Genomic DNA, 26,130 nt, shown 5'->3' with positions numbered 1-26,130 from the left:
ACCTTTGCTTTGATAACAAGGGTATCTTAGAAGGTTATGTATTACCCATAATATTAAGAGGAATTGGTGAGATTGGATGGATTTTGAAATTGACGTAAAGGGAATTTCCTACAATAACTGTTGGCCTAACAAATTTAATTATATTTATTATGTTCATTATTTATTTACGTAAATCACCAAATTAGTTATTAAATTAAATCAACAAATTATTATCTAATCTTTTATGTAATTGAGCTTATAAGAGTAGTTAGGATTTGGGTATGGTTCTGTTAAATGGATTTGTCAGAGATGTATTAGCAAATCAAGTTTCATGTTTACAATATTTAGTGTCATTTTCAAAATAATAATGGAAAGTGAAGTAGGAATTTTTATTTTTATTTTTGTGTTTTCGAGTTTTGGGAGGGTTTAGTGGGTGTTTAAGATGATTAAGTTGGCCAACTAACCCAACCTGCAGTAGTTTGGATTATACTTGGTGCATAAATTAGCATGGTTGTTCTATTTTCTTAGATTATTTGCACCTGAAGTTGCTACATAGAGTTCATACTTAAATTGTGTCCTTGTCATGCATTTTCGATCACTACATATGGTTGAGATTTTATGTCATTCTTTGATTCTTATACATGGATATGTCCTACCTTCATACATTCCCTCTATCTCGCTCTCATGGAATTTTTGGGTTGATACAGTAAAGTTACGTAGTTCACTAACAATATGTTAACTTTAAGTAGATGAGAGTTTTATTAATCTCGAATATATACGAAAGATGTATATGGTTCTAAATATGTGATTTGTTCAGAGAAAGTGACTATATTTTTTGGAAGTAATTTAGTTAACTAAGTTAGGATGTAGAAGTAGAGCCCACCACACCCTTTTACTTCATTTTTAGGTGGTTCAATTTTTTTTATTTTTTTTATTTGCTAAATAAAGGTTTTCATTCATTATTGGGTGGCTTTGTGTCTTTATGGATATGACTAGTAGATGTGAGTTTAGAGAGAAACTTCTAGCAATTTGCAAATGTGATATGCGAAACCTAATTCAAAAGTCATTCTCTACTAATTAATCTGTGAGTAGTTTTCCTAAAATATACTCTCTATAAAAGTCATGTCATATGCCTAACATCATATAAAAGTTCTAAGAAAATAAACTATAAAGGAACAAAAGACAAATCTCACCAAATTTTATACTCTCTTGGATCCTTTATTTGTTCTTCTTACTTTAATATAAGTACGTGTATGTGCGTGACTGAGTGCTCTCTTGGATTCCTTTTTGTTTTTCTTACTTTAAAGTACGTACATACGAGTGTGTGTACGTAAAGAAGGCACTGGGCCTGGCCAGCCCAAAGCCCGGCACAAAAAAAGTACGGCACGATATGGACACGAAAAAAATACGACACGGTTTTGTGCATGTGGGCCGTGGGCTGCCTTTACTTGGAAAAAACATGATAAGGCACGGTACAGCCGGGCCCGGCATGACAAAGCATGCTAAAATCAATGCAATTTTGCTTAGACACGTTAGGCCGGCACGATGGCACGTGGGCCTAGGCCGTGCACGGGCCAACCTTTTGAAAACTTCGGCACGTCATGGCCTGGCATGAAACTCGTGGCCGAGCTATGGGTCGGGCCTAACTAACCCCAAAGCACGTGGGCCTGCACGAGGCACGACCCAAAGCCATCATCTTTATGTGTGCGTATGTGTGCACGCATGTGTGTACAGTGTAGAGAGAGCCATTACGTATGTTTAATAAATATTTTTAAACACTAATATCTCCATTTTCATATGCTTTAAAAATTGTTCTCTAATGAGATCCCGACTACAAAACTAAACTATTTATTATAAATTTATGAAAACTCATGGTCAAATTGATAAACCCCAAAATATTGGAAAACTAGATGGAAGCCCGTGCGATGCACGGTTTTTTCATCTAAGATTTTAAATTATTTGATTTATTGTATTTAATAATTTCAGACAAAATTACAAAAGTTTAACATTTATTTTTTTTACTGTAATTTATAATGAATTTATTAAATATAAATAAATTTTAAATATGATTTTTTTTTCCGTTATATAAAATCTTTATTGTGAAATGATAAATTTTTAATAACTTAAATCCTAAATCATTATTTTACCATCTTTTATTCGATAGAATCACCAACCTCGTCCACAATATAAAATCAAATCTATGCATTGGAATTTTTTCATCATCTCCAAAAATAACCAAACCATCCATATATTATGTATATAACATCTAATCGTATGTCATTACATAAACAAATAACCGTTAAGTATCCTAAATAAATACAATGTAACTAATAATTACAAATATAAATTTAAACATAAGGTTTTAAAAATTACCCAGACATTAATGACCTAAAACTAACACAAAATTACTAACACAAAATTCGCTTGATGGAGTTTTGTATTGATACGAAATTTATTTGTGTTGTATGATGTGTTAGGTTTGCATGTAAATAAACATTTAGTAAATAAAACATAAACATATAATCATTGAGTATCCCAAATTAATATGATGTAAGTAATAATTAGAAATACTACTTTAAACATAAGATTTTAAAAATTAAGCTTAAAATTACCCGGCCATTGATGACCAAAAATAAACACAAATTTCGCTTGATGGGGTTTTTTTATTGATACGAAATTTTGTTTGTGTCATATGATGTGTCAATTTATAATGGTAGATATCATAAATTTTAATTTAATTATAATTAACAAACAATTTGTATTTCTTATCATAAATACAATCAAAATTTATCTTATAATGATATGTATCAAACTTTATTATAAGCGTTTATCATTTAAATATTTTTTAGTATATTTTTTTTGGATTTCTTATACTCGTAGTATTTAATTAATAAATTTATCTTTTCCTATAGTTTTACTTTATTTTTTTCATTAAAATAATTAAATTCGTGGATTATAATCTACGTGTCATTAAAATTTTAGATATATCAAATCTAATTCGTTACTTTTATGTAGGTGACGACATAATTTTTTAATTCAAAAATAAAATACAAATCTTTCTTCCTATTGTTCGAAATAAGTATATTTCTTACGTGGCGCTCCGAATGCTCTCCAAAAATGCCTATTTTATTTATATATATTAGATTAGATTATTATTATTATTATTGTTATTATTATTATTATTATTATTATTATTAAATAAACTTTTGAAAATCACTCTTGAAAATTGTATAAAATTATAGGGTTAAATTAAGAAAATAATCTTTTCATGAGATTTATGTAAAAAAAGATGTGCATCTAAAGTGATGCACGGTTTTTTCATCTAATATTTTTAATTATTTGATTTATTATATTTAATAATCTCAGACAAAATTACAAAAGTTTAATATTTTTATTTTTTTACTATAACTTATAATGAATTTATTAACTATAAATAAATTGTAAATATGATATTTTTCCGTAATATAAAATCTTTAATATTCGATAGAATCACCAACCTCTTTGATATAAATTAAAATCCTATGTTTAAATGGAAATACTAATCATTGTTTTAACAGTATTGGTAAACATAGAAATACTAATTTAAACACAGGTTTTTAAAATTTAAGCTAAAAATTACCCGGCTATTGATGACCAAAAGTTAACACAAAATTAATAACACAAAATTCGCTTGATGGAGTTTTTTATTGATACGAAATTTTGTTTGTGTCGTTGATGTGTCAATTTATAATGGTAGGTATCACAAATTTTAGTTTAATTATAATTAACGAACAATTTGTATTTCTTATTATAAATACTATATCAAAATTCATCTTATAATGATAGGTATCAAACTTTGTTATAAGCGTTTATCATTTAAATATTTCTTAGTATATTTTTTTGGGTTTCTTATACTCGTAGTATTGAATTAATAAATTTATCTTTTCCTATGTTTTTACTTTATTTTTTTCATTAAAATAATTTATTTCGTGGATTATAATCTACGTGGCATTAAAATTTTAAATATAACAAATCTAATTCGTTACTTTTATTTAGGTGACGACATAAATTTTTAATTCAAAAATAAAATACAAAACAAAATTCGCTTGATGGGTTTTTTTTATTGATACGAGATTTTGTTTGTGTCGTATGATGTGTCAATTTATAATGGTAGGTATCACAAATTTTAAGTTAATTATAATTAACGAACAATTTGTATTTCTTATCGTAAATACTATCAAAATTTATCTTATAATAATAGGTATCAAACTTTATTATAAGCGTTTATCATTTAGATATTTTTTAATAAATTTTTTTTGGATTTCTTATACTCGTAGTATTGAATTAATAAATTTATCTTTTCCTATATTTTTACTTTATTTATTTTTCATTAAAATAATTTAATTCGTGGATTATAATCTACGTGGTATTAAAATTTTAGGTATATCAAATCTAATTCGTTACTTTTATCTAGGTGGCGAGATTATTTTTTAATTCAAAAATAAAATACAAAATCTTTCTTCTTATTGATCGAAATAAGTATATTTTTTACGTGGTGTTCCAAATGCTTTGCAAAAATGCCTACTTTATTTATACATATATATATATTAGATTAATCAAAATAATGCAACTATTACTTTTTTTTTAGGTGTATGTAGAGAGGGCCTCAAAGACAAATGATGTAGACAAGATTAATTTTAGGTCTTGGGTGTCACCCTTTAAAGCTTTAACCAACTAATCTAGTTGATCATCCATAGTTATTACTACATGTATGATAAATTAGAATTTTGCTTTCTTATAGGCTTTGTTTGTTTTAGCGGAACACAATGTTTTGGGAAAATGATTCTCCATGGAAAATAATTTTCAAGGGTAAACACAATTGTAAAAATAGTTTTCATTTGTTTGTTTCTTTACAAAAAATTATGTAGTATATAGGAAGGGAAAACTAGGGGTAGAAGGGAGAAGACGGATAAGAGGAGATATAAGGAATTTAAGAACGAAGTATGGAGGAAAATATGGCATACCTTCCTTTTAGAAGAAAAACATTTTCTACTATTGGAAGATCTATTTTCATCCATTCACTAACCAAATAATGAAAAATGAAAAAATAAAAAATCTAGAAAAATATTTTCTGTCAAATCAAACGGAAGGGCATTCTTTGGAAAGTTGCAGGCCGCTTGAGGTATAGAGTCTTGGTGGATCCAATTCCTTTGGACAAAAGCTGTCATTTCTAATAGTTGGGCCTTTTGGGCCTTCATAAAAATTGACCCGTTAATAAATTATTTAGATTGGGGGCTCAAAAAAATAATTTCTCATAAGTGCACACGCCGAATTTGAGTCAATTATGATCTGAAGATTTCTCATTGCACACTAATATTGACAAAAAAAGACAATTACTTCGTGTAATGAAACCACCGACTCGCATAGTGTTGGTTCATGCATGTCATGACCATGACTTAAACAAACGCCATTATCAAATAAAAGTCACATCTAAATAAGAAAAAATAATTTATTTATTTATTTATTTATAAAAATATAAGCGGCATGAAGAAGCCAAAAAGATATGTAATTTGAAAAGTATAAGGTTCCCAAATGTCAAGGTTGGTGTAGTTTTTATTATTAAAATGACTTTAAAAAAAAAAAAAAAAAAAAAAAAAGATAAAGAATTGAGTGATAAAGACTCGTTTATCAAATAAGCTTGATTATATATATAGTCCCGTTCAGGCTCAAATTTGACTAATTAAAATTCATATGAGCATAGTCACAAGCTAAGATTAAAAAAATCAAACAATTAACATGTAAAACTAGAACAAGAATTTTAAATGCTCATTCAAGATAAGCCAAACGTTTAATTCTTTCAAGCTTAAATCGAACATATACTAAAACTCAACTCGACGCTCATTTGCCAAATTGCAAATTAGTTTTTCTAACCCAGATAATTAAGAGACTGCACATTAAGTCACTTGCTCTATACCTAGGAGTACATGCCTTTGCGCATCTAGAATAACACTTACTTAATTAATCACTTTAAAAGTTAATACAAAACGATATTACAGTATCATTTCATAATTTTTAATTTTTTTTTTATTTATTTATTTTTTTTTTTTTATAATTATAAGCATCAACAAAGTCAAATTCAGAAAGTTGAAACATCTAATCATATCACTTGATATAACAATTTCTAGAGTTTTGGTGACAATAACAGCATATTAATTAATTAATTGTAGAAATCGAAAATTCAAAATTGCATGAACGTAGTATGCTTGATGTCTTGGTCTAGAACTCTTAAGAGTCTTAACCCTAAATTTCTAATTACTTAGCCAATTTGTGTTTGACGTCTCTTGCATTAAGACACATTATCCAAGTAAGTAGTGACGTCATGATTAAAATAATGCATTAATATTGAATAGTAGTGCTCATAAAATTCAAAGAACAATTCTCTTAAATATGGAGTAATTATTATTATTCTTCCTCATGTTTGTTTCAATTAATTAATTTCCGCTCTCATTATAATTTGATACACAAAAATCTTATTATCATTATTGTAGAATATACGAGTAATTATTATGGAGATTACCTTAAGCAAAATTGCAAGCTCCTTGGTGTGTACTATCATCATAGCATGGGTTTGGAAGACATTGAATTGGATATGGTTGAAGCCAAAAGCACTCGAAAAACGCCTTACAAAGCAAGGATTACAAGGTCACCCTTACAAGGTGTTGCATGGTAACACCAAAGAAATTGCTAAAATGGTGAACGAAACCACTTCCAAACCTATGGAGAGCTTTTCCAATGATTATATCCCTCGGATCTTCCCTTTCCATCTTCAAACCATCAAGAGTTATGGTATGTTTATTACTCCATTCGTCTTTTTATAAATGTTATGTGTGATTGCATATTACGAAATACCTTAAATCTATTGTAGATTTGTGTTGTCTTTCTGAAGAATTTTTATAATTATGGCCCCCTTTCTCATTAACTTGCAAAGGAATATATAGTACCCTAGAATTAACAATAATCTAGGAAGATAGAATTTGACTATAATACAGGATAATATATCCTAACAAATATTTCATAAGATAATATAATTCCCAAAAATATATTATACGATATTATCTCATTACTTTCCTGACTTTTGGTCTATTAATTAATTCCTTGTATTTTAAGGGTATATTTAAGTGTATAATAATTGAATATTTTTTTGGCATGCATACATGTAGGTGAAAAATCATTTGTATGGGATGGACCAACACCTACGGTGATTATAACCAAACCCGAAGAAATAAGAGAAATATTCATGAAGATTTATGATTTTACGAAGATAATACCACACCCATTTGTAAAAAGGATTACTAATGGTTTAACAAGGCTCGAAGGCCAAAAATGGGCTCAAGACAGAAAATTGCTCAACCCTGCTTTCCATATGGAGAAACTAAAGGTTCGTTTTTATCGTATTTTTATATTTTTCGTGTGTATGTAGATTTATTGAGGCACAAAGAGTAGATCATAAAGCGAGATTTGATCTTAGATTTTAAATCTAGTTAATAACTGACTGTATTGATTATAGTCATATACAAAGTATGTATACTACTACTAGATTACTAGTATATAATACGGAGTAATAATATAAAACCTACAACTAAACCTAGATTTGGAATACATATTTCTATATTATTTTGGAATTAGGGAGGTTTTATTCAATTAATTATATTGCTTATTATGATTTTGGAATTGTTTTAGCATATGGTGCCAGCATTTCAAGCGAGTAGTAACACCATGATACAAGAATGGGAGAAGATGACATTGAAAACAGGATCGAGTGAGCTCGAAATCTGGTCGTATTTACACAATCTATCTGCAGACGCAATCTCTCGTGCAGCATTTGGGAGTAGTTTTGAAGAAGGAAGGAGAGTGTTTGAACTTCTTAGAGAACACATCTCAATAACTACTAAATCCATACAGTCAGTTTATATCCCCGGATCTAGGTACGTAATTGCATTGATAGATATTAATTTGGTTGGTTATTGGTTAGTTGTCTAACTTTATTATACACATTAATTAATATTTGACTTTTCTTACTAAAATAATGTACGTGTACCCTTTACATTGATAAGTTCGATAACTACAACTGTAACTATTTCCTACCAAATAGGCCATAACAATTATATATACATGGACGCATGGCTAAGAATTAAACATATACATGTTGTGTCGTGTTTGATGTAACTAAATGTATTGACTAGCTATTGGCTGAGTTTAATAACCCTTTTTATCGGTTTTTAGGTTTCTCCCAACGAAAACAAACAAAAGGGAGGCGGAAATTCTCCATGAAATGGAGTCATTGCTAAAAGAGATGATTCGAAGGAGGCAAAAGGCAATGGAGAATAATGGAGAAGCAGCTAAAGATGATTTGCTAGGGTTATTACTCAAATCAAATGTAGAAGGAATACAAGATCATCAATTTTTACATGGAAATAACAAACAACAACATTTTAAAATGGGTATGAAAGAAATAATTGAAGAGTGCAAAATGTTCTATATTGCTGGACAAGAAACCATTTCAACATTGTTGGCATGGACCCTTGTTTTGTTAAGCAAACACCAAAATTGGCAAGAACAAGCTCGAGAGGAGATTATCGCGATTATCGGCCATGATACACCTCATTTAGATGGCTTAAATCAGCTGAAAAAGGTATTTACTATACATTTCTATAATTTTGAGCAAATTGACTATTTAAATTCATAATTAGTTGGGTTGCTATACTAAAATAGTATCACTACTTTAACCATTAGAATTAACAAAATTTATTTGGGATGAGATAAGTTAAAATTACTTGCTAGTCATGCATGAAATAACCCAACCTAAATGTACGTTTAAAGATAGATCTTTGATTGTCATCACAAAATAATAACCTGTTAATTCATAATTTTACATTGTTAAAAATGAGATCATAGTATTTTTTTTTTTAATAAAAAATTGTTTAGGCAAAGGATGATTTTTGACTACCCATTAATATGTTGTTAAGCTAAGAATAGAGGAGAGAAAGTCCACAAACATAGCTAAAGTGAGGTACAATCTTAAAATCAATTGAAAATATGATCTTAGTAGCTCATGCAGGTAGGTTATTAACCAACCCAAAACTGATCCCTAAATCCGGATTAGCCCAAAGGATGAACCAGGTGAAACACAAAAAAAAAAAAAAAAAGGTTGGTTACAAACCATTTAGGTCTTTTTACCTTTTTAAGGGTACATTCTAACCCATTTTGGTCATCATTTCGTCTTTCAATTAACAAGTTAAGGGATAAATATACTCGCACTTGTATCTAACAGTACATATATATGTCGTCGTTTCTTGGGCTTTAATTTGTCTAGGTGAACATGATACTTCACGAGGTTCTACGACTATATCCACCAGTACCTTCACTTACACGGAAAGTTTCCCATGAAATGAAAGTAGGAGATACAATTCTACCAGCTGGTGTACAAGTCAAATTATCACTGATTGATGTTCATCAAAGTGAAAAATATTGGGGTTCTGATGCAAAGGAGTTTAACCCAGATAGATTTTCACAAGGGATTTCGAATGCAACCGGAGGAAAGATGTGCTTCTTCGCATTTGGATGGGGGCCTCGCATATGCATTGGATCGAATTTCGCGATGATGCAGGCTAAAATGGCGTTGGCAATGATTTTGCAACGTTTTTCCTTAGACCTCTCACCATCTTATGAGCATGCTCCTACTAGTAGCCGTGGAACCCTTCGTCCTCAATTTGGTGCAAACTTAATACTACGTCGTATCTAAAATTATGCTTCTTTAAATTAATTTATTGCTACAATATATAGTTGCAGCAATAAAGCTGATGAGTTTAAATTAATGGAGTAGCTTATATACGACAACATTGATTATATATATATTTTTTTGTTCTTTTTTAATTGTAATGTATTTACTTAAAAACAAATCGAGAAAGTATTTGTATATAATGCTACTTTAATATCTAAGATTATATTATAGGGCACGTGCATATTAATGTACTCCGATCCTATTACGAAGATATTAAGTGTATGACTTGCAAATTTATGCTAATTGTATTGCCTAAGAGCTCAGCACAAGGAAAGAAAACGTCATAAAGGCTTTTAATCAAATTAGGAATATGATCTCTACGGTGAAATATTTTATACATACCCGGGTGTATCATGCACCCAACTAACTCAAAATTAGATTTTGCTCTTCGTTTGATGATTAAATAAAAAACAATTATCAAAATGAGAACAAAATGCTCATGGGTGTACCGTGCACCCGGAGGTATATAACAATCTCTCATTACAGAAGTATTAATTAGGCTAGCAGCTATTAGACATTATCTATCTTACTTGTCAAAAAAAAAAAAAAAAAAAATTCTTACTTATTAAAGACATTATTATTATTTTATATAAGAGCTGGAAACTACATTATATTACTTAATTAATCGCATATGTTTTAGACTGCTCAACCTTATTATTTCACATATAGAGAAGCAGATCATAAGTTGTAATTTATTATTTCAACCATGTTGTGTTTACTAAACGGGCCGTGAGCGTACATTTATTGTGAATCGCTAAACATTGCCCGCAAATCTCCACATAAAGCCCACAAAAAATTATTTATGACGATGTCGAGGCGGCAAGGGAAAGAGGTGGCGGCTCCGTAGTTGTCGAACCTTTACTCTGAACTCACACCCACAACCTTTCCGCTTTGTATCAAACTGAGTGGCTGTATGGAAATCTCTTTCTTCTCTTTTGCGATAAAGGTCGCATCTCAAAATGCGATCCATTCTACCATCCCGTTGAGATTTATGAGTTACTACTACCAAGCAAAATCCAGCTGTAATTGCAACCTGTTTTGCCCAATCAATCCCTTGTTGAGCATCTTCAAATGGACCATCATGTCCAAATATCCCACTGTAATTATTTCCGTCTCCACCATAATCCTGCATCAATTATATATTATAATAAATATTAATTCAAGCTTAAATTAATACATTTAACACAACATTAACACATAATTAATATCTACATTTTTAATTTGTAAATTTCATTTCTACATTTAACGGATAATACATTTACTTTCTATATTTACACAGAATTAACACAAAATTAAAAACATAATTATGTATAATATTATTCATACACATACAAATTTGAAACACAATCATTTATAAAAGTATTCATACACATAAACAATTAAAACATAATAATATATATTAACACAAATCTAATTTCCACATCATAAATAAAAACATAAAATTATTAAACTTAATTTCAAAAAAAAAACATTTTGAATTTTTAAATTTAAAAAAAAAACCAAAAATAAAAGAAAAAAAACCATTTCGAATTTTCAAATTTAATTTAAAAAAAAACTTAATTTAAAACCATTTCGAATTTTCAAACCATTTCGAATTTTATTTTTATACAATTTCGCCATTTCAAATTTAAAATCATTTCGAATTTTCAAATTTAAAACCATTTCGAATTTTCAAATTTAAATCCATTTCGAATTTTCAAATTTAAAACCATTTCGAATTGTCAAATTTAAAACCATTTCGAATTTTCAAATTTAAAACAATTTCGAATTTTCAAATTTAAAACCATTTCAAATTTTTTTTAATACAATTTCGAATTTAAAAAAAAAAACATTTCGAATTTTCAAACTTAATTTAAAAAAAACCATTTCGAATATTCAAACTTAATTTAAAAAAAAACCATTTCGAATTTTCAAACGTAATTTTAAAAAAAACCATTTCGAATTTCCAAATTTAAAACCATTTCAAAATTTTTTTTAACACAATTTCGAATTTTCAATTTAAAAAAAAAAATTAAACAAAAAAAAAAACCACAAAATAAAAAAATAAAAAAATACACTGCAGGGCGGCATCTGGCAGAAACGCCAGAGCCATGGACATGGCGCCTGGCAGGGCTGCCACAACCATTGGACTGGCGCCTGGCCAGGACGCCTGTCTGGTGGTTCTGGCTTCTGAGCTGGACGCCGGTACGGTGGTTGTGGCGTCTGGCTTGGACGCCCATGCTACGGTAGTGGCGTCCAATTTAGGCGGCGACTCCACTGCACAGGCACCTCTTTCAGATGTCGTTACGTACAACGTCAATTTTAACGGTACTTTACCTTGTTTTGTCGACGACGACGTACCTCCGGCGTCCCCCGCATCACCGGCCCGCCCTCCGGTCTCCCCCGGCGACCCAGTACGGCTCCACATTTTTTAGGTCGAGATTTGTTCACTTTGACTACAATTTTAGAAATGGGCATAATTGTCAAACCAAGTCTAATTTGTGGGCTTTATATGGAAATTTGCGGGCAACGTTTAACAAATCCCCATTTATTTCCTAAGCTAAAATTTTCACAACCATCGGCGGCCAATGTATGTTGCTTTGCATCTTATTTTGTTTGATTGGCGGAAACTCGAGTGAGAGTTAATGGTTAATTTTTAAGGTATCGTGTGAATTTTTATCAAACATTACGAGTACATGTTGAATTTTTGAAACTATAAGGGTATATGAAAATTATACAAATCGATCTTGGGTTTTAATCATAAGCTTAATTTTTGGTTGAGTTGATCTTTTAACTTTGTGTTGGATATTAATTGGGGCTCAAACCGCATTCACATGAAGGACATGATAAAGTATAATAAACCGATCTTAGAATCGTTTAACTATCATTTTAAACTTTTTGTTGAGTTGGTCCTTTAAGTTTAGCAGTATATATGTCACAAACATTTTAGGCCACCTATAATTCAAAAATATAAATAGGATAAGATTTTCCAAACCTGCTAATCAGCTTTCATTTCTACTGCCGGCTTTGATTTCCCAGCCACAACTATAGTTATCATTGACTAGGTGCACTAGCAACGATGTGATCTGATGTCACTGCTTTCGTTAATTTGAATACAATATATTAATTAATATATATACTAAATGAGAAAGACATGCTATATTGTTTAGGGTATGCCCTTTATAACAGGTAAAATTAAATGACTTCATAATTTAAAGTATAGCTCAAATTTATTAACTTAGGATGTGTTAGGATTTTAAATGACCCCAAAACTTATAGTTTGCTTTATTTTTTTCTTTTTCTTTTTTATTTTTTTTTATTTTTTTTATTTTACTAATGTATGATTAAGCCAATGCTTTTAAAAATACATGATATTAATTGATATTGTTGGGTATTTTTAGTTTCCAAAAAATAAGATTGACATTTTTTTGTCTACTTGATTTTGAGAAATATAATTTGGGGTAAGGGCTATTAAGTTCGTGTTTATGAAAGATACGCTAAGTTCAAATAAGTCCAATTCAGTAAAGGTAAAGGTTGTCCAAGTTTATTTTTAGGAAATTGATAAACATAGCCCTAAGCACTATGTATAAGAAGCTAAAAAAAGGAAATATGAGGATAAATTAACATTAATTACACCGATCTGCGTGATTTTGTCATGAATTCCAAACTTAATTCCATTTTAGAAAGTATATATAATGCTTATATAGAGCCCTAAAAGGTACATATATCATTACCCTTATTTTTATACCTAAACTAAATTTTGTTGAGTTTTGATTAATGAAAATTCGATAAACTGAACTGTTTGAACGCAATTTAATTCACAAGCCATGCTTTGAGGTTCTAAGACATGTGGACCATGATATTCCTCCCAAGTCCCAAGCACACAAAAAAGAGAAAGAGACACCAAATTAAAAGAAGGAAGAATTAGTTTAAGTGAAATTTTGACAGAGAAAGTTTATGTCCAAAATCAAAGAACGTCAAAGGAGAGTGCAAGCTACAAAGGTGATATTTTGCCAAGAACTAGACGATAGATTATATGCCGTATACTTAGAAAACTAAAGTCAACTAGCTTTATTTTCGTGCTAATTGTAATTGGTATCTAGCTTCCACTTATTGGTAGAATCACCTACTTTTCTTAAATGATACGAGCAACACGACCGTTGGTTAAAATAATAACACTATGATATTAATGTAGTCTAATTTTTTAATTGGCCAATTATTGGCTTGAAGAAAATCTTTAAATAGCTTAGTGACGTAAATGAACCATAAATGTAGGTATTTGTTTCAAGATATGTAAATTTATTTAATTCTTATGTTGTCAACTTGAATTATAATTGGATCTTGCTAACAAACGCCCCGGAGTATTAGATAACCCTTTAAAATAGTTCTTTAAGAGGTCGTTTGGTTCACTAAGTTGGAATGGATTGGTATGGATTCTCATAATTGGGTGGTATATATGGATTCTATATTCCTATACCAATCTAAAGTTGTTTGGTTTTATCATGGAATGAATTATCATACTTGAGTGGTAATATGGATTATAAATCCTTAGGGGGAGGTGGGTATGAGATTTCAAGGGAATGAGGTGGAGTGAACTCCCCCAGGTTTGAGATTCCATACTTAAATAGTCCAACCAAATAAATAAAACCATGGAATGGATTCTAAATCTATTCCAACCCATTCCAAGAAGTTCAACCAAACAGTCCCTAAATGGTGTTAATTTGGGAATGCATGCCAAAATCATGTTAAGAAAATAATGCAAATTTTCTATTTAATCAAATTTGAGGGAGAAATAAATTACATAAACAAAATGTCTATTTATACCAAAGTGCAAAAAAACACAACCCCTCTTTTCTCTGAGTTATTTTTCTTCTCTCAGATTTTCTCTTGAAATTATTACATACAAATGAAGGAAATGCTCAATTTATAGTTTTTCCTAAAACAACCTAAGCCATTTAAAATTTAGCCTGCAATATTTATTACCATTAGTTATTTTTCCCTATATTTGGAAACACCTTTAATTTTCAATGGTAATGCATGGTTATTTAATAACCATTTATTTTTTTCTTTATGTTTCTTAATTATCTGCCAACAATCTCCCACTTGAAGACTGATTTCAATCTGTCTTCACACCAAGGAGTAGAACCTCAACTAGTCTTCTGTCATTTTAAGACCAATTGATCTTGAGCATAATTTCAACTTGTCAATCGTCACTGTTTTCGTTAACATGTCTGCTGGATTCTTACTTCCAAGAATCTTTTTAAGAGTTAACACTTCATCTTCTAGAAGAGACCTGATAAAGTGATAACGAATACCGATGTGCTTTGTTCTTGAGTGAAACGCCGAATTCTTTGCTAAATGTATAGCACTCTGACTATCGCTATACAAAATATTATTCACTTGTTTGAACCCCAGCTCATCTAACAAACCTTGAAGCCATATCATCTCTTTACTAGCTTCGGTCACTGCCACATACTCAGCTTCTGTAGTGGATAAAGCAACAATCTTTTGTAGTTGGGACATCCAACTTACGGCTGTATTTCCAACTGTAAATACATAACCCGTTGTTCTCTTTCTATTATCGACTTCACCGCCAAAGTCTGCATCAACGTAACCTTGTATTTTCAATTCACCTTTACCAAAGTACAAACACTTATTAATTGTACCTCGTAAATACCTCAAAATCCATTTAACAGCTTCCCAATGGACTTTTCCTGGATTGGACATAAACCTGCTTACAACTCCCACTGCATGTCCAATATCTGGTCTTGTACAAACCATTGCATACATCAAACTTCCAATAGCCGAGGCATAAGGAACCTTGGCCATATATTCTTTATCTTCATCTGTCTGAGGGGACTGATCCTTTGATAGACGAAAATGACTCGCCAACGGTGTACTAACAGGCTTAGCATCACCCATATTAAATCTCAGAAGAACACGTTTGATGTACTCTGATTGTGATAACTGCAAAGTGCCTCTCTGCTTATCTCTTGTGATTTGCATTCCTAAAATCTTCTTTGCTGGACCCAAGTCCTTCATGTCAAATTCCTTTGACAATTGATGCTTCAACTTTATAATATCATTCATATCAGAACCTGCTATTAACATATCATCAACATAAAGTAATAGGATGATATAACTGGATTGATATCTCTTGAAGTAGCAAAAGTGGTCAGCGTTGCACTTCTGGAAATCTTCCTTGTGCATGAAGTTATCAAACTTTTTGTACCATTGTCTTGGGGCTTGTTTTAGCCCGTATAAACTTTTCTTAAGTTTGCATACCATCTGCTCTTTCCCACTTTTTATAAAACCTTCTGGCTGGTGCATGTATATTTCTTCATCAAGATCTCCATGAAGAAATGCAGTCTTCACATCTAACTGCTCGAGATAAAGATCTTCAATTGCAACAATACTCAACACTGTTTTAATGGTATTGAGTTTCACAACAGGAGCGAATATCTCATTATAATCAACTCCTTCTTTCTGTTGAAAACCTTTGACAACTAGTCGAGCCTTATACCTCTTGGAATCATCGTGCTCCTTTTTTGCTCGATATATCCATTTGTTATGAAGGGCCTTCTTACCTATGGGTAACTCAGTTAGTTCCCATGTCTGGTTTGAAATCAGGGATTGCATTTCATCTTTCATTGCAAGCCCCCACTTGCTAGCATCTCTGGTCTGGGATGCTTCATAATAATCTTCTGGTTCCCCATCATCAGTTAATAACAAATAATTCATATATTTTCTATTAGGCACATGTGGTCGAGTACTCCTTCTTAGGGTAAGAGTTGGACAAGAAGGTTGTTGTATGTCATTTGATTGCGATGTACTGCTCTGTACAGTCTGTTCTTCTTGTTGCGGAGTACTTATGATAGTGTACTCTTGCATCGTACTGTCTGGGACATAATCTTCATCAATGAATGTAGATTCTTTTTGATTTGTTTCATAACTCTCAATTTTATGCCTATCTTTGTACATGACTCTCTCATTGAAAATTACATCTCTTGAACGAATAATCTTTTTGCTTTCATCATCCCAAATGCGGTATCCGAACTCATCTTCGCCATAACCGATAAAAGTGCAAACTTTTGATTTAGGATCAAGCTTATTTCTGCCTTGATCACTAATGTGCACATAAGCTACACAACCAAATACCTTTAAGTGCGACAATTTAATCTCTTTGCCGCTCCATACCTCCTCTGGTAATTTGTACTCCAATGGGGTTGATGGTCCTCGATTGATCAAGTAAGCTGTTGTATTGACTGCTTCTGCCCAGAATTGTTTTGGTAGACCTGACTGTATACGAATGCTTCTGGCTCTTTCTGTCAATGTTCGGTTCATCCGCTCAGCTATGCCATTATGCTGAGGCGTACCTGGCACAGTTCTTTCCATCTTAATACCATGCTCGTAGCAAAACTTCTTGAATTTGGTGTCCTCATATTCTCCGCCATTGTCGGACCTGAATCTTTTGATCTTCAGACCTGTTTCATTTTCAACCCTAGCTTTCCATATCCTGAAAACTTCAAACACTTCGGACTTGTATTTTAGAAAGTAAACCCATACTTTCCTAGAGTGATCATCAATAAAAGTCACAAAGTACTGTTTTCCACCTATAGACTGGGTGGTTGTTGGTCCCCACACATCAGAATGAACAAGCTCCAATTTTTCTTTCATTGGAGTTCTTCCATATGTCTGAAAGCTTACCCTCTTCTGTTTTCCAAGTATGCATTCTTCACACATGTCTAAATTCACAGATTTTAGACTAGGGAGTTTTCCAATTGAATGCATGATCTTCATTCCTTTCTCACTCATGTGACCAAGTCTTTGGTGCCATAACTTGGAATTTTCATTCTCTGTTGCAACTGCAATCGAATAACACGCTCCAGCTGTTAAATAGAGAGTACCATTCTTTTTACCATGAGCAACTATCATTGCTCCCTTTGAAATCTTCCAATTATCACCTTGAAAGATTATAGTGTAACCTTCACGAGCCAACTGCCCAACTGAGATCAAGTTCTTTCTTAGGTCGGGAACATGTTTGACATCCTTCAGCTCCCAAGCTGACCCATTTAACTTAATTTTGACATTACCTTGACCAAAAATATCACAAGGTTGGTCATCACCAAGGTATACCTGTCCAAGGTTTCTATGGACATACTTCTCAAAAAAGTTTTTATTAGAAGTAGCATGGAACGATGCTCCAGAGTCTAATACCCAAGACTCTTCTTTGCTCTCCAATGAGCATATCAACGCATCATCACCTTCTCCGGTAGAAGTGACATTTGCCTCTGCCTTCACTTCTTTGCCTTTTGGTGTTCCCTTGCACTGATTTTTATAGTGCCCAATCTTTCCACAATTCCAACACTCCACAGTCTTTGAGTTTTGGAAATTATTTGGATTCCTTGCACTGATTTTTATTTTTATCGTAATGTGGACTAATTGTCAACCAAGCTCTTGATACCAATTGTTAAGAAAATAATGCAAATTTTCTATTTAATCAAATTTGAGGGAGAAATAAATTACATAAACAAAATGTCTATTTATACCAAAGTGCAAAAAAACACAACCCCTTTTTTCTCTGAGTTATTTTTCTTCTCTCAGATTTTCTCTTGAAATTATTACATACAAATGAAGGAAATGCTCAATTTATAGTTTTTCCTAAAACAACCTAAGCCATTTAAAATTTAGCCTGCAATATTTATTACCATTAGTTATTTTTCCCTATATTTGGAAACACCTTTAATTTTCAATGGTAATGCATGGTTATTTAATAACCATTTTTTTTATGTTTCTTAATTATTTGCCAACAAATCACGTGTTAATTGGTGTAACTAATGTTTATTTCAACATAATATTTGTACTTTTAATTATCTTATTCAACGCTCCCGGAATATTTGTTAGCTTTTACCATTATAATTTAGTGACCTATTTTACGCGTTTTTCCTAAATCAACCTTATTGGTATAAAAAAATTATGTCATCCCGTTGTTTAAAATGTTAGACCAAAATGTGGCCTGGTTTAACACTAGAATGCGATTTTGATCTGATATATTTATGATTGTAAAGCAAATGTGAAACGCTGGCGACTTGGTCTTGAAGTAGGTTTCTGCATCATGTAGAGTTTTATCTTATTAGGAAGTTCTTGATATAGGTGTGTTGTTATTTGTTAATTTGCCTAAATCTAAGCAAGTAAATGAAGGTAATAGGTAATAGGTAATAGGTAATAGAGTAATACCAAGGGTATGGTATTCTTGTATATTGTTGTAACCTTATTTTATAATATAAATAAAGTGCCCCTCTTTATCAACAAAAAAAAAAAAAAGGCTACCATATTGAGCAAGCTATGTTATTCATCACTTAACATGGTATCGAAAGTCACCTAATTTATTTTTATGCATAATTATATTCATTGCCATTAGTTCATTATCTAATTGTTGTAGTTGTATTCAAATTAATTTAATATCCTAATCACGGGCCAATAGATTAAAGTTGAAGGTGAAACTTCATATAATATTTTTAAATAGATAGTACATACTCCGTGATTATGAACACGATCAATTATTAATTAAGGTGGTTCCTTCCCACACACACACATATATATATATATTATAGAAATTAAAATTAATGAAATGGATGTCATGATCATGAAAATTTTAATTAATTAACAAATTTGTAACTGGGGCCCCTCCACATTAAGATATTCAAGCCCTTTGAGTAATAAGACAACTTAATTTTTAGTATACAACATCAATAATCATGGACCATGCATGCATATGCATATTGGCCTCAAAAGTCAAAACATTAGGCTTATAAGCACTAATTATTCCTTATATTTTGTCCAAATAATTCCCTATATATATATATTTTTTCTCTTCTTTTTCTTTTTCTAACTCCCAATAATCTGATCTTATAATCAAACACACAAAACCAAAAATAAAATAAATATAGTAGATCGAATATATGATGGAGCTACGTTTGAGCAATAATAATGTTGCAAGTTCTTTGATGTGTATTATTACAATATCATTGCTATGGAAAGCAATTATTTGGGTGTGGTTGAAACCAAAGAAATTAGAAAGATGCCTTAAAAAACAAGGGTTTCGAGGCAAATCTTATAGAATATTGTTTGGTGACACCAAAGAAATTGCTAAGATGGTGAGACAAACCACTTCTAAGCCAATGGAGCACTTTTCAAATGATTTTGTACCTCGGATCTTCCCTTTTCATCATCAAATTATCAAGAACTATGGTATGATACTTTGATCATTATTATAAATTAGCTTGATTTACAATTTTACATATTATAAGTTTATAAATTATAACATAATTCCATCTTTTGTCTTTATTAAATTTATTGTCATATTAACTTAGGGCCAATCCAAAAAATATATATATAATACACACATATATATATATATATAGGCGCATGTTCTGTGTTAAATTAGTTATTTTATGTGTGTAAAGTTGTGTGCGTCTAATTCTTACATCTATCCATTATTCAAGTTGATTAGAGTTTTGAAGTTTTGAGGATTGTTTTTGTTGTTGTTGATGTTGTTGTCTTGTTTGTGGTAAGTCTATTGAAATCATAATAGTCAATACTTCGAAAATGCTAAAGGTCACAATTGTGATGAAACCTGTCACAATCTTATGAGGTTGATGATATGTCGAGTAAGGATGGTACGATGACGGGTACAGAAATTGAAAAAAAAAAAAATTATATTACAATACATTAGAATGAAAGATTTTTAAAATTGACTTTTCTGATAAAGCGAAGAAATTTTTAGGAAAATAGAGATTCCCAACACAAATAAATTATTTTTACTACTGACATTTCGAACAATTTTAATTAGGTCTAAATTTTCAACCAACTTTTTTTACCAAGTACTCCATAATATCATATACTCTGTATAATATATTTATGAAAATAATTAGATACATTTTCTCCATAAAATTCGGACAAGAAAGATTGATATCACTTTCCTAGATTGTACTTCTCAATTACATCAATTGAAACGTCTCTTTAAGACCTAAGTTGGAAATATATACTTGTATATGCCAATGAAAACTATATTTAGTGGATAACTATGAAGCTATCTATCTATGGCTACAGTGCTACACAAGTTCTATTATTCTTTCACGATTCTCATAAGAGTCATATAATTAATCTTGTTAGTCCATGTTACACGTCACTCGTGATATTATCGAACTATTATTAGTTCATTCTGAAAAAATATATACTTGTATATACTACTTATGTATGTTCATTAATATTTTTTTAATTATAGTACTAGAAAGCGAAAAAAAAAAGAGAATTGGTCAAAAGTATATACTCCCTCCATCCCACAATATAGTTCCTGTTTTCCTATTTAAGAGACCCAAAATGTTATTCCTGTTTTTATTTTTGGATAGTATGTAAAGACCATTATACCCTCATTTTTTTTAAACTTTATTCATTGATCTGAACTTCCTAATTTACCATTAAATTATCCACTTGCATTGTACCTTTTAATTTTCCACTTTCTCTCCCTAACTTTTATCTATAATTGTACTTTTCACTTTTTTATCCTTAAATTATCCACTTGCCTTGTACTTTTGTCTAGGTTTTTTCCACTTTTAATGTATTTCTTTTACTTCTCCTCTAATTTCTTATACCGTGAAAAAAACACAATAGGAACTGTATTATGGGACGGAGGGAGTATGTCTTTAACTCTTTATATATATACCTTGACATATTCAAAGTAATTAACCTACTATATGGAGTACTTCGTAAAAAGTAAAAGGGAAAATGTTTAGAAAATTGATGACATACAGTTCTAAAATTTAAAATGTCGATGTCAATCGTGAAAAACCTCTATAAACATGTACTTCGTACAAAATATGTGCTTAAAGTCTCGTAAAAAAAAAAAAGTATGTGCTTAATAAATTTAGAAGTATATTGAGTACTTATTATTTTAGATAGGATGAGTTGTTGCAATAGTTATTAATGTTCTATATGTACTTATAAATATAGAAGTATATATACTTTAAACAGGATGAGTTATTGCAATAGTTATTAATTTAATTGATCATTTGACAACTATCTAATTAATTATAACTTTTTATATATTTATTTTATTTATTTTTATTTTTTAAAAAAGGACGTATAACCATTGTTAATAGTTCTATCTTCTTGTTGTTCGTTTAATATGATTAGATGGCCTCGTGTAAAAAGAGATGGCAACTTTGTCACTCATCACTTGGCTACGGTAATTCCTTTCGGGGTAGAACAGGTGTGGGAAAACTTTTGTCCCCCAAATATTACTATGTATGTATTCATGGATAAGCTAGCATTAATATAAGCCTAGCTCGGTCTTCTTCTTAAAAAAATATTGATTGTGTCCCTATTCCAGCATGAGTACGTACTTGTATTACTTTGCTTTAATTAATTATAACAAAGAAAAATATAGTTAATTGTGATTATAAAGTTATAATTAATCAAAATGTAACATTTTAGAATATGCCTTGAGTCCGTTAAACTCATATGGTAATGTTTTGTGGGCTATGATTTTTTTAGGCCTATTATTTTCAGCATATCCATCTTATGTTTTGGGAGTACCAAGCTATATATATATATATATATATAAACTTCTTTGGTATTTAACGTAACAACTATTTTGTAATTTGTATTCCTCAAGATCAGTATAACAAATTCTCCTCTCGTATATATGTTAGATGATGTAGCTAACTGATTGTTACGATCACATATAGTATATATGCTCTAATTTGTTGATTTCTTTAGTTTTCTTACATTTATTATAACAAAAATAATAAAATAATAATAATAATAATAATAGAAAATGTAATTTTATAAAATGCAGGTGATAGATCATTCTTATGGAACGGACCAACGCCAACTGTGATGATAACAAAACCAGAAGAAATAAGAGAAATAATGTTAAAGATTTATGATTTTCCAAAAATATCGACTCCACTTTTGAAGAGGCTTACTAATGGTTTGGTTAGACTCGAAGGCCATAAGTGGGCCCAAGAAAGGAAATTGCTTAATCCTGCCTTCCATATGGAGAAAATTAAGGTTTATTTTTAATCTATTAAAATAAATTTAGCTTACATTAAAAAAAAATAAATAAATAAATAAATTAGTCCATAATAAATTTTTACGTTATACTCCTACAATCATAATAGGCTAATAGCTAGCAGAGGTATATAGTGTCGAAAACTAACTCAATCGATCAATCTAGATTTGACCTAAACCAAAGTGATTAAATATAAATTTCAGCCTATATGGGCAAAATAGTTTAACGTGACTCAAGATATATCTAGACTCAACCTAAGCCCAAGTGATTAAATATAGATTTCGAATTGTATGGGCACAATTGTTTAACATGACTTAAAATAGACTCGACCCAATATTCCAAATTAATATCTTTACGTACTACGATTGGTTTTTGATTAGGCATGAGAATTTTTAAAACATCACTTCTTGCTTTGAAAGTGGAGGGAGTTTGAAAGATTAAAGTTAATTATTCCTTCTTCATAAAAAGTTCTTTCTATTTTAATATTTTAATAACATAAAATTGTTTTTTAAACAGAAATAACTTACTGTTAAGAGATGAAAGGAGTATTACGATAAACAACTAACTAGTACTACAACTAGTTTTGTAGGAGTAAAATTTGATCGGACTAGAAATAGGGATCGCCTTGTAATCAATCATTATTGACGTAGATAAATAACCAAAGAAAAATATGCATGACCATTTAATATTTTCTCAATTACAATTCATAATTAGCATTTTGTTACAACTTTGAATTATTATTTTTTTAGCTTATGCTACCAGCATTTCATGCGAGTTGCAATGAGATGATCCAAGAGTGGGAGAAGACGACACCCGAAACGGGATCTCAAGAGGTAGAAATGTGGTCATTTTTACACAATCTGTCAGCAGATGTAATCTCTCGAGCTGCATTTGGAAGTAGTTTTGAAGAAGGAAGGAGAGTGTTTGAACTTTTAAGAGAGCATACTTCTATTACTGTACAAGCCATGCAGTCAGTTTATATTCCTGGATCCAGGTAATTTTATTATTTCATTTCAATAGGATTATTTTGGTCATTTTCATATTGTACATACCACACACGTATGTATACCAAGGCTTTGTTCTCTTCGATCACCTTACAAAAAATATTTCAATTCAATAAAAAAATAAGTTCACTTCAGTGAAATAACTTTTAATTAGTGAAAATTAATAACTTTAAATAAGAAATATGATATACAATCATTAAAAATAATTTCAGTTTAGTATAATTAATTTCAATTCAGTAAAAATAATTTAAATTCAGCAAAAATGATTTAAATTCAGTAAAATTAAAAACAATTTCAATACAACAAAAATAAGGTAAACCGAACAACAGAGTCCTAATATACTCAGATGCAGTTGCGATTGTGGTAACACTCGCGAGATCACTCCATCGAGTTAATCTTTGGTTGTTACTTAGATTGGTATCAAGGTTTCTCATTTGGTACTCGATCTGTCTTTAGGTTTCTTCCTACTAAAAGAAACAAGAGGGAGGCAAAAATCGTTAATGAAATGGAATCACTGTTAAAAGATATGATTCAAAAGAGGCAAAAGGCAATGGAGAATGGCGAAGCAGCTAAAGATGACTTGTTAGGGTTATTGCTCAAATCGAACTTAGAAGGAGTACAAGATCATCAATTATTACATGGAAATTACAAGCAACAACAATTTAAGATGAGTATGAAAGAGGTAATTGAAGAGTGTAAAATGTTCTATGTTGCTGGACAAGACACCACTTCATCGTTGTTGGTATGGACTCTTGTTTTGCTAAGCAAACATACAAATTGGCAAGAACAAGCTCGAGAAGAGATTTTCGCCATGTTCGGTCACAATACACCTCATGTTGATGGCTTAATCCAACTCAAAAAGGTATGTATGTATATATACATGTCTGTAATTTTGTATATATATTCATACTTAGCTTATTAAGAAGGAAATTGGTTTTGTTTTGAATGAAGTAATGTTTCTTATAGATAATAATTAAGCTAACCGAGCTGCAGACTAGTTAGGTAATCAAAATATCAAAGACGTGTATCAAAAGTCCGAGTAGATAGGTTAGTTAATTGTTTTAACCATGCATCATATACATCTTGCATATTGTACATAGTTATATATAAATATATAATCTAGGTTACCGCTTTAATTAAACCATCTAGCTATTTGTTAATGGCTAATTAGTTATTATAACTAATTAATTGTATATTTATATAAGAAGGTACGTGAAAAAGTTCACATGAAATAATATACGTTGATTTATTAGTACGTAATAGAATAATAACTGTAAAAAATTAAATATTGTTTGATCAATAACTGATAATCCATTGCTAAGCATATATGAAATTAAGAATTACGATGATTGATCGACATTGATGTATGCATTATTATTATGAGCTTTAATTAATTTGTTTAGGTGAACATGATACTTCATGAGGTTCTACGACTATATTCGCCGGTGTTTTCCCTAAATCGAAAGGTTAGCCACGAAATGAGAGTAGGCGATATGGTTCTACCGGCGGGTGTACATGTTAATTTGCCAACTATTTTTATTCATCATAGTGAAAAATTATGGGGTACTGATGCAAAGGAATTTAACCCAGAGAGATTTTCACAAGGAATTTTGAAGGCCACAAAAGAAAATAATATGTGTTTCTTTGCATTTGGATGGGGGCCTCGTATATGCATTGGATCGAATTTCGCGATGATGGAAGCTAAAATGGCATTGGCAATGATTTTGCAACGATTCTCCTTTGAGCTCTCTCCATCTTATGTTCATGCTCCTACTATAGGTTTTGGAACTCTTCGTCCTCAATTTGGTGCTAAGTTAATTTTGCATCGTATGTATAAATTATAGATGTTCTTATTTCATTTAAAATTATTATTGCTCACATGTAAGTTTAAAATTCTATACTTTCTAATATAATTGCAGCGATTGACGAGTGATTTTGTTATGCATTCCAAACTTAATACTCCCTCCGTCCTCTTTTGTTTGTCACTTTAGCTATTTTGGGTGCCCTTAAATGTTTATCACATTTCATATTATCATAATTATAAAAAAAAAAACTTGTATACCCTTAATTTTTTTTGTCCTTATTAAGTCCTCTTCCTATTTTACCCTAACATTTTCCATAAAAATTGTGCCAACTTTTGGCTAATTTAATGTTTTACACTCTTGAATCTCTCAATTTCTCTTTTCCGTGTAATTTAATAACTTTTTTAATTGATAATGTCTCTTTCCCATACACTTTTATTACTTTATTGGTTGGAAATTTCACTTTCCCAT

At 30.6% G+C, this 26,130-nt stretch overlaps 2 protein-coding genes across 3 annotated transcripts; both read left to right on the top strand.

The window, feature by feature from the left end:
• The first annotated feature begins 6,184 nt into the window (after positions 1–6,184).
• LOC110711004 (cytochrome P450 CYP72A219-like) lies at positions 6,185–10,107 on the top strand. Its single transcript, XM_021889368.1, has 5 exons — positions 6,185–6,804; positions 7,179–7,396; positions 7,699–7,943; positions 8,242–8,650; positions 9,332–10,107. The coding sequence occupies exons 1-5, from the start codon at positions 6,525–6,527 to the stop codon at positions 9,758–9,760; spliced, it is 1,581 nt and encodes a 526-aa protein (XP_021745060.1). The 5' UTR covers positions 6,185–6,524; the 3' UTR covers positions 9,761–10,107.
• A 9,456-nt stretch (positions 10,108–19,563) lies between these two features.
• On the top strand, positions 19,564–25,808 carry LOC110710996 (cytochrome P450 CYP72A219-like). Of its 2 annotated transcripts, XM_021889359.1 has the most exons (5): positions 19,564–20,029; positions 22,638–22,852; positions 23,603–23,847; positions 24,314–24,719; positions 25,261–25,808. In XM_021889359.1, exons 1-5 carry the CDS (start codon positions 19,741–19,743, stop codon positions 25,699–25,701), a joined length of 1,596 nt encoding a protein of 531 aa, XP_021745051.1. In that variant the 5' UTR covers positions 19,564–19,740; the 3' UTR covers positions 25,702–25,808. The 2 variants fall into 2 exon arrangements, with proteins under 2 accessions (XP_021745051.1, XP_021745052.1); XM_021889360.1 differs by lacking the exon at positions 22,638–22,852 and having other exon boundaries at positions 19,740–20,029.
• Positions 25,809–26,130: the final 322 nt, after the last annotated feature.

Source organism: Chenopodium quinoa, unplaced genomic scaffold (assembly GCF_001683475.1).
Source record: "Chenopodium quinoa cultivar QQ74 unplaced genomic scaffold, ASM168347v1, whole genome shotgun sequence".
Lineage (NCBI taxonomy): Eukaryota > Viridiplantae > Streptophyta > Magnoliopsida > Caryophyllales > Amaranthaceae > Chenopodium > Chenopodium quinoa.
This window is presented reverse-complemented; position numbering and strand designations above follow the sequence as displayed.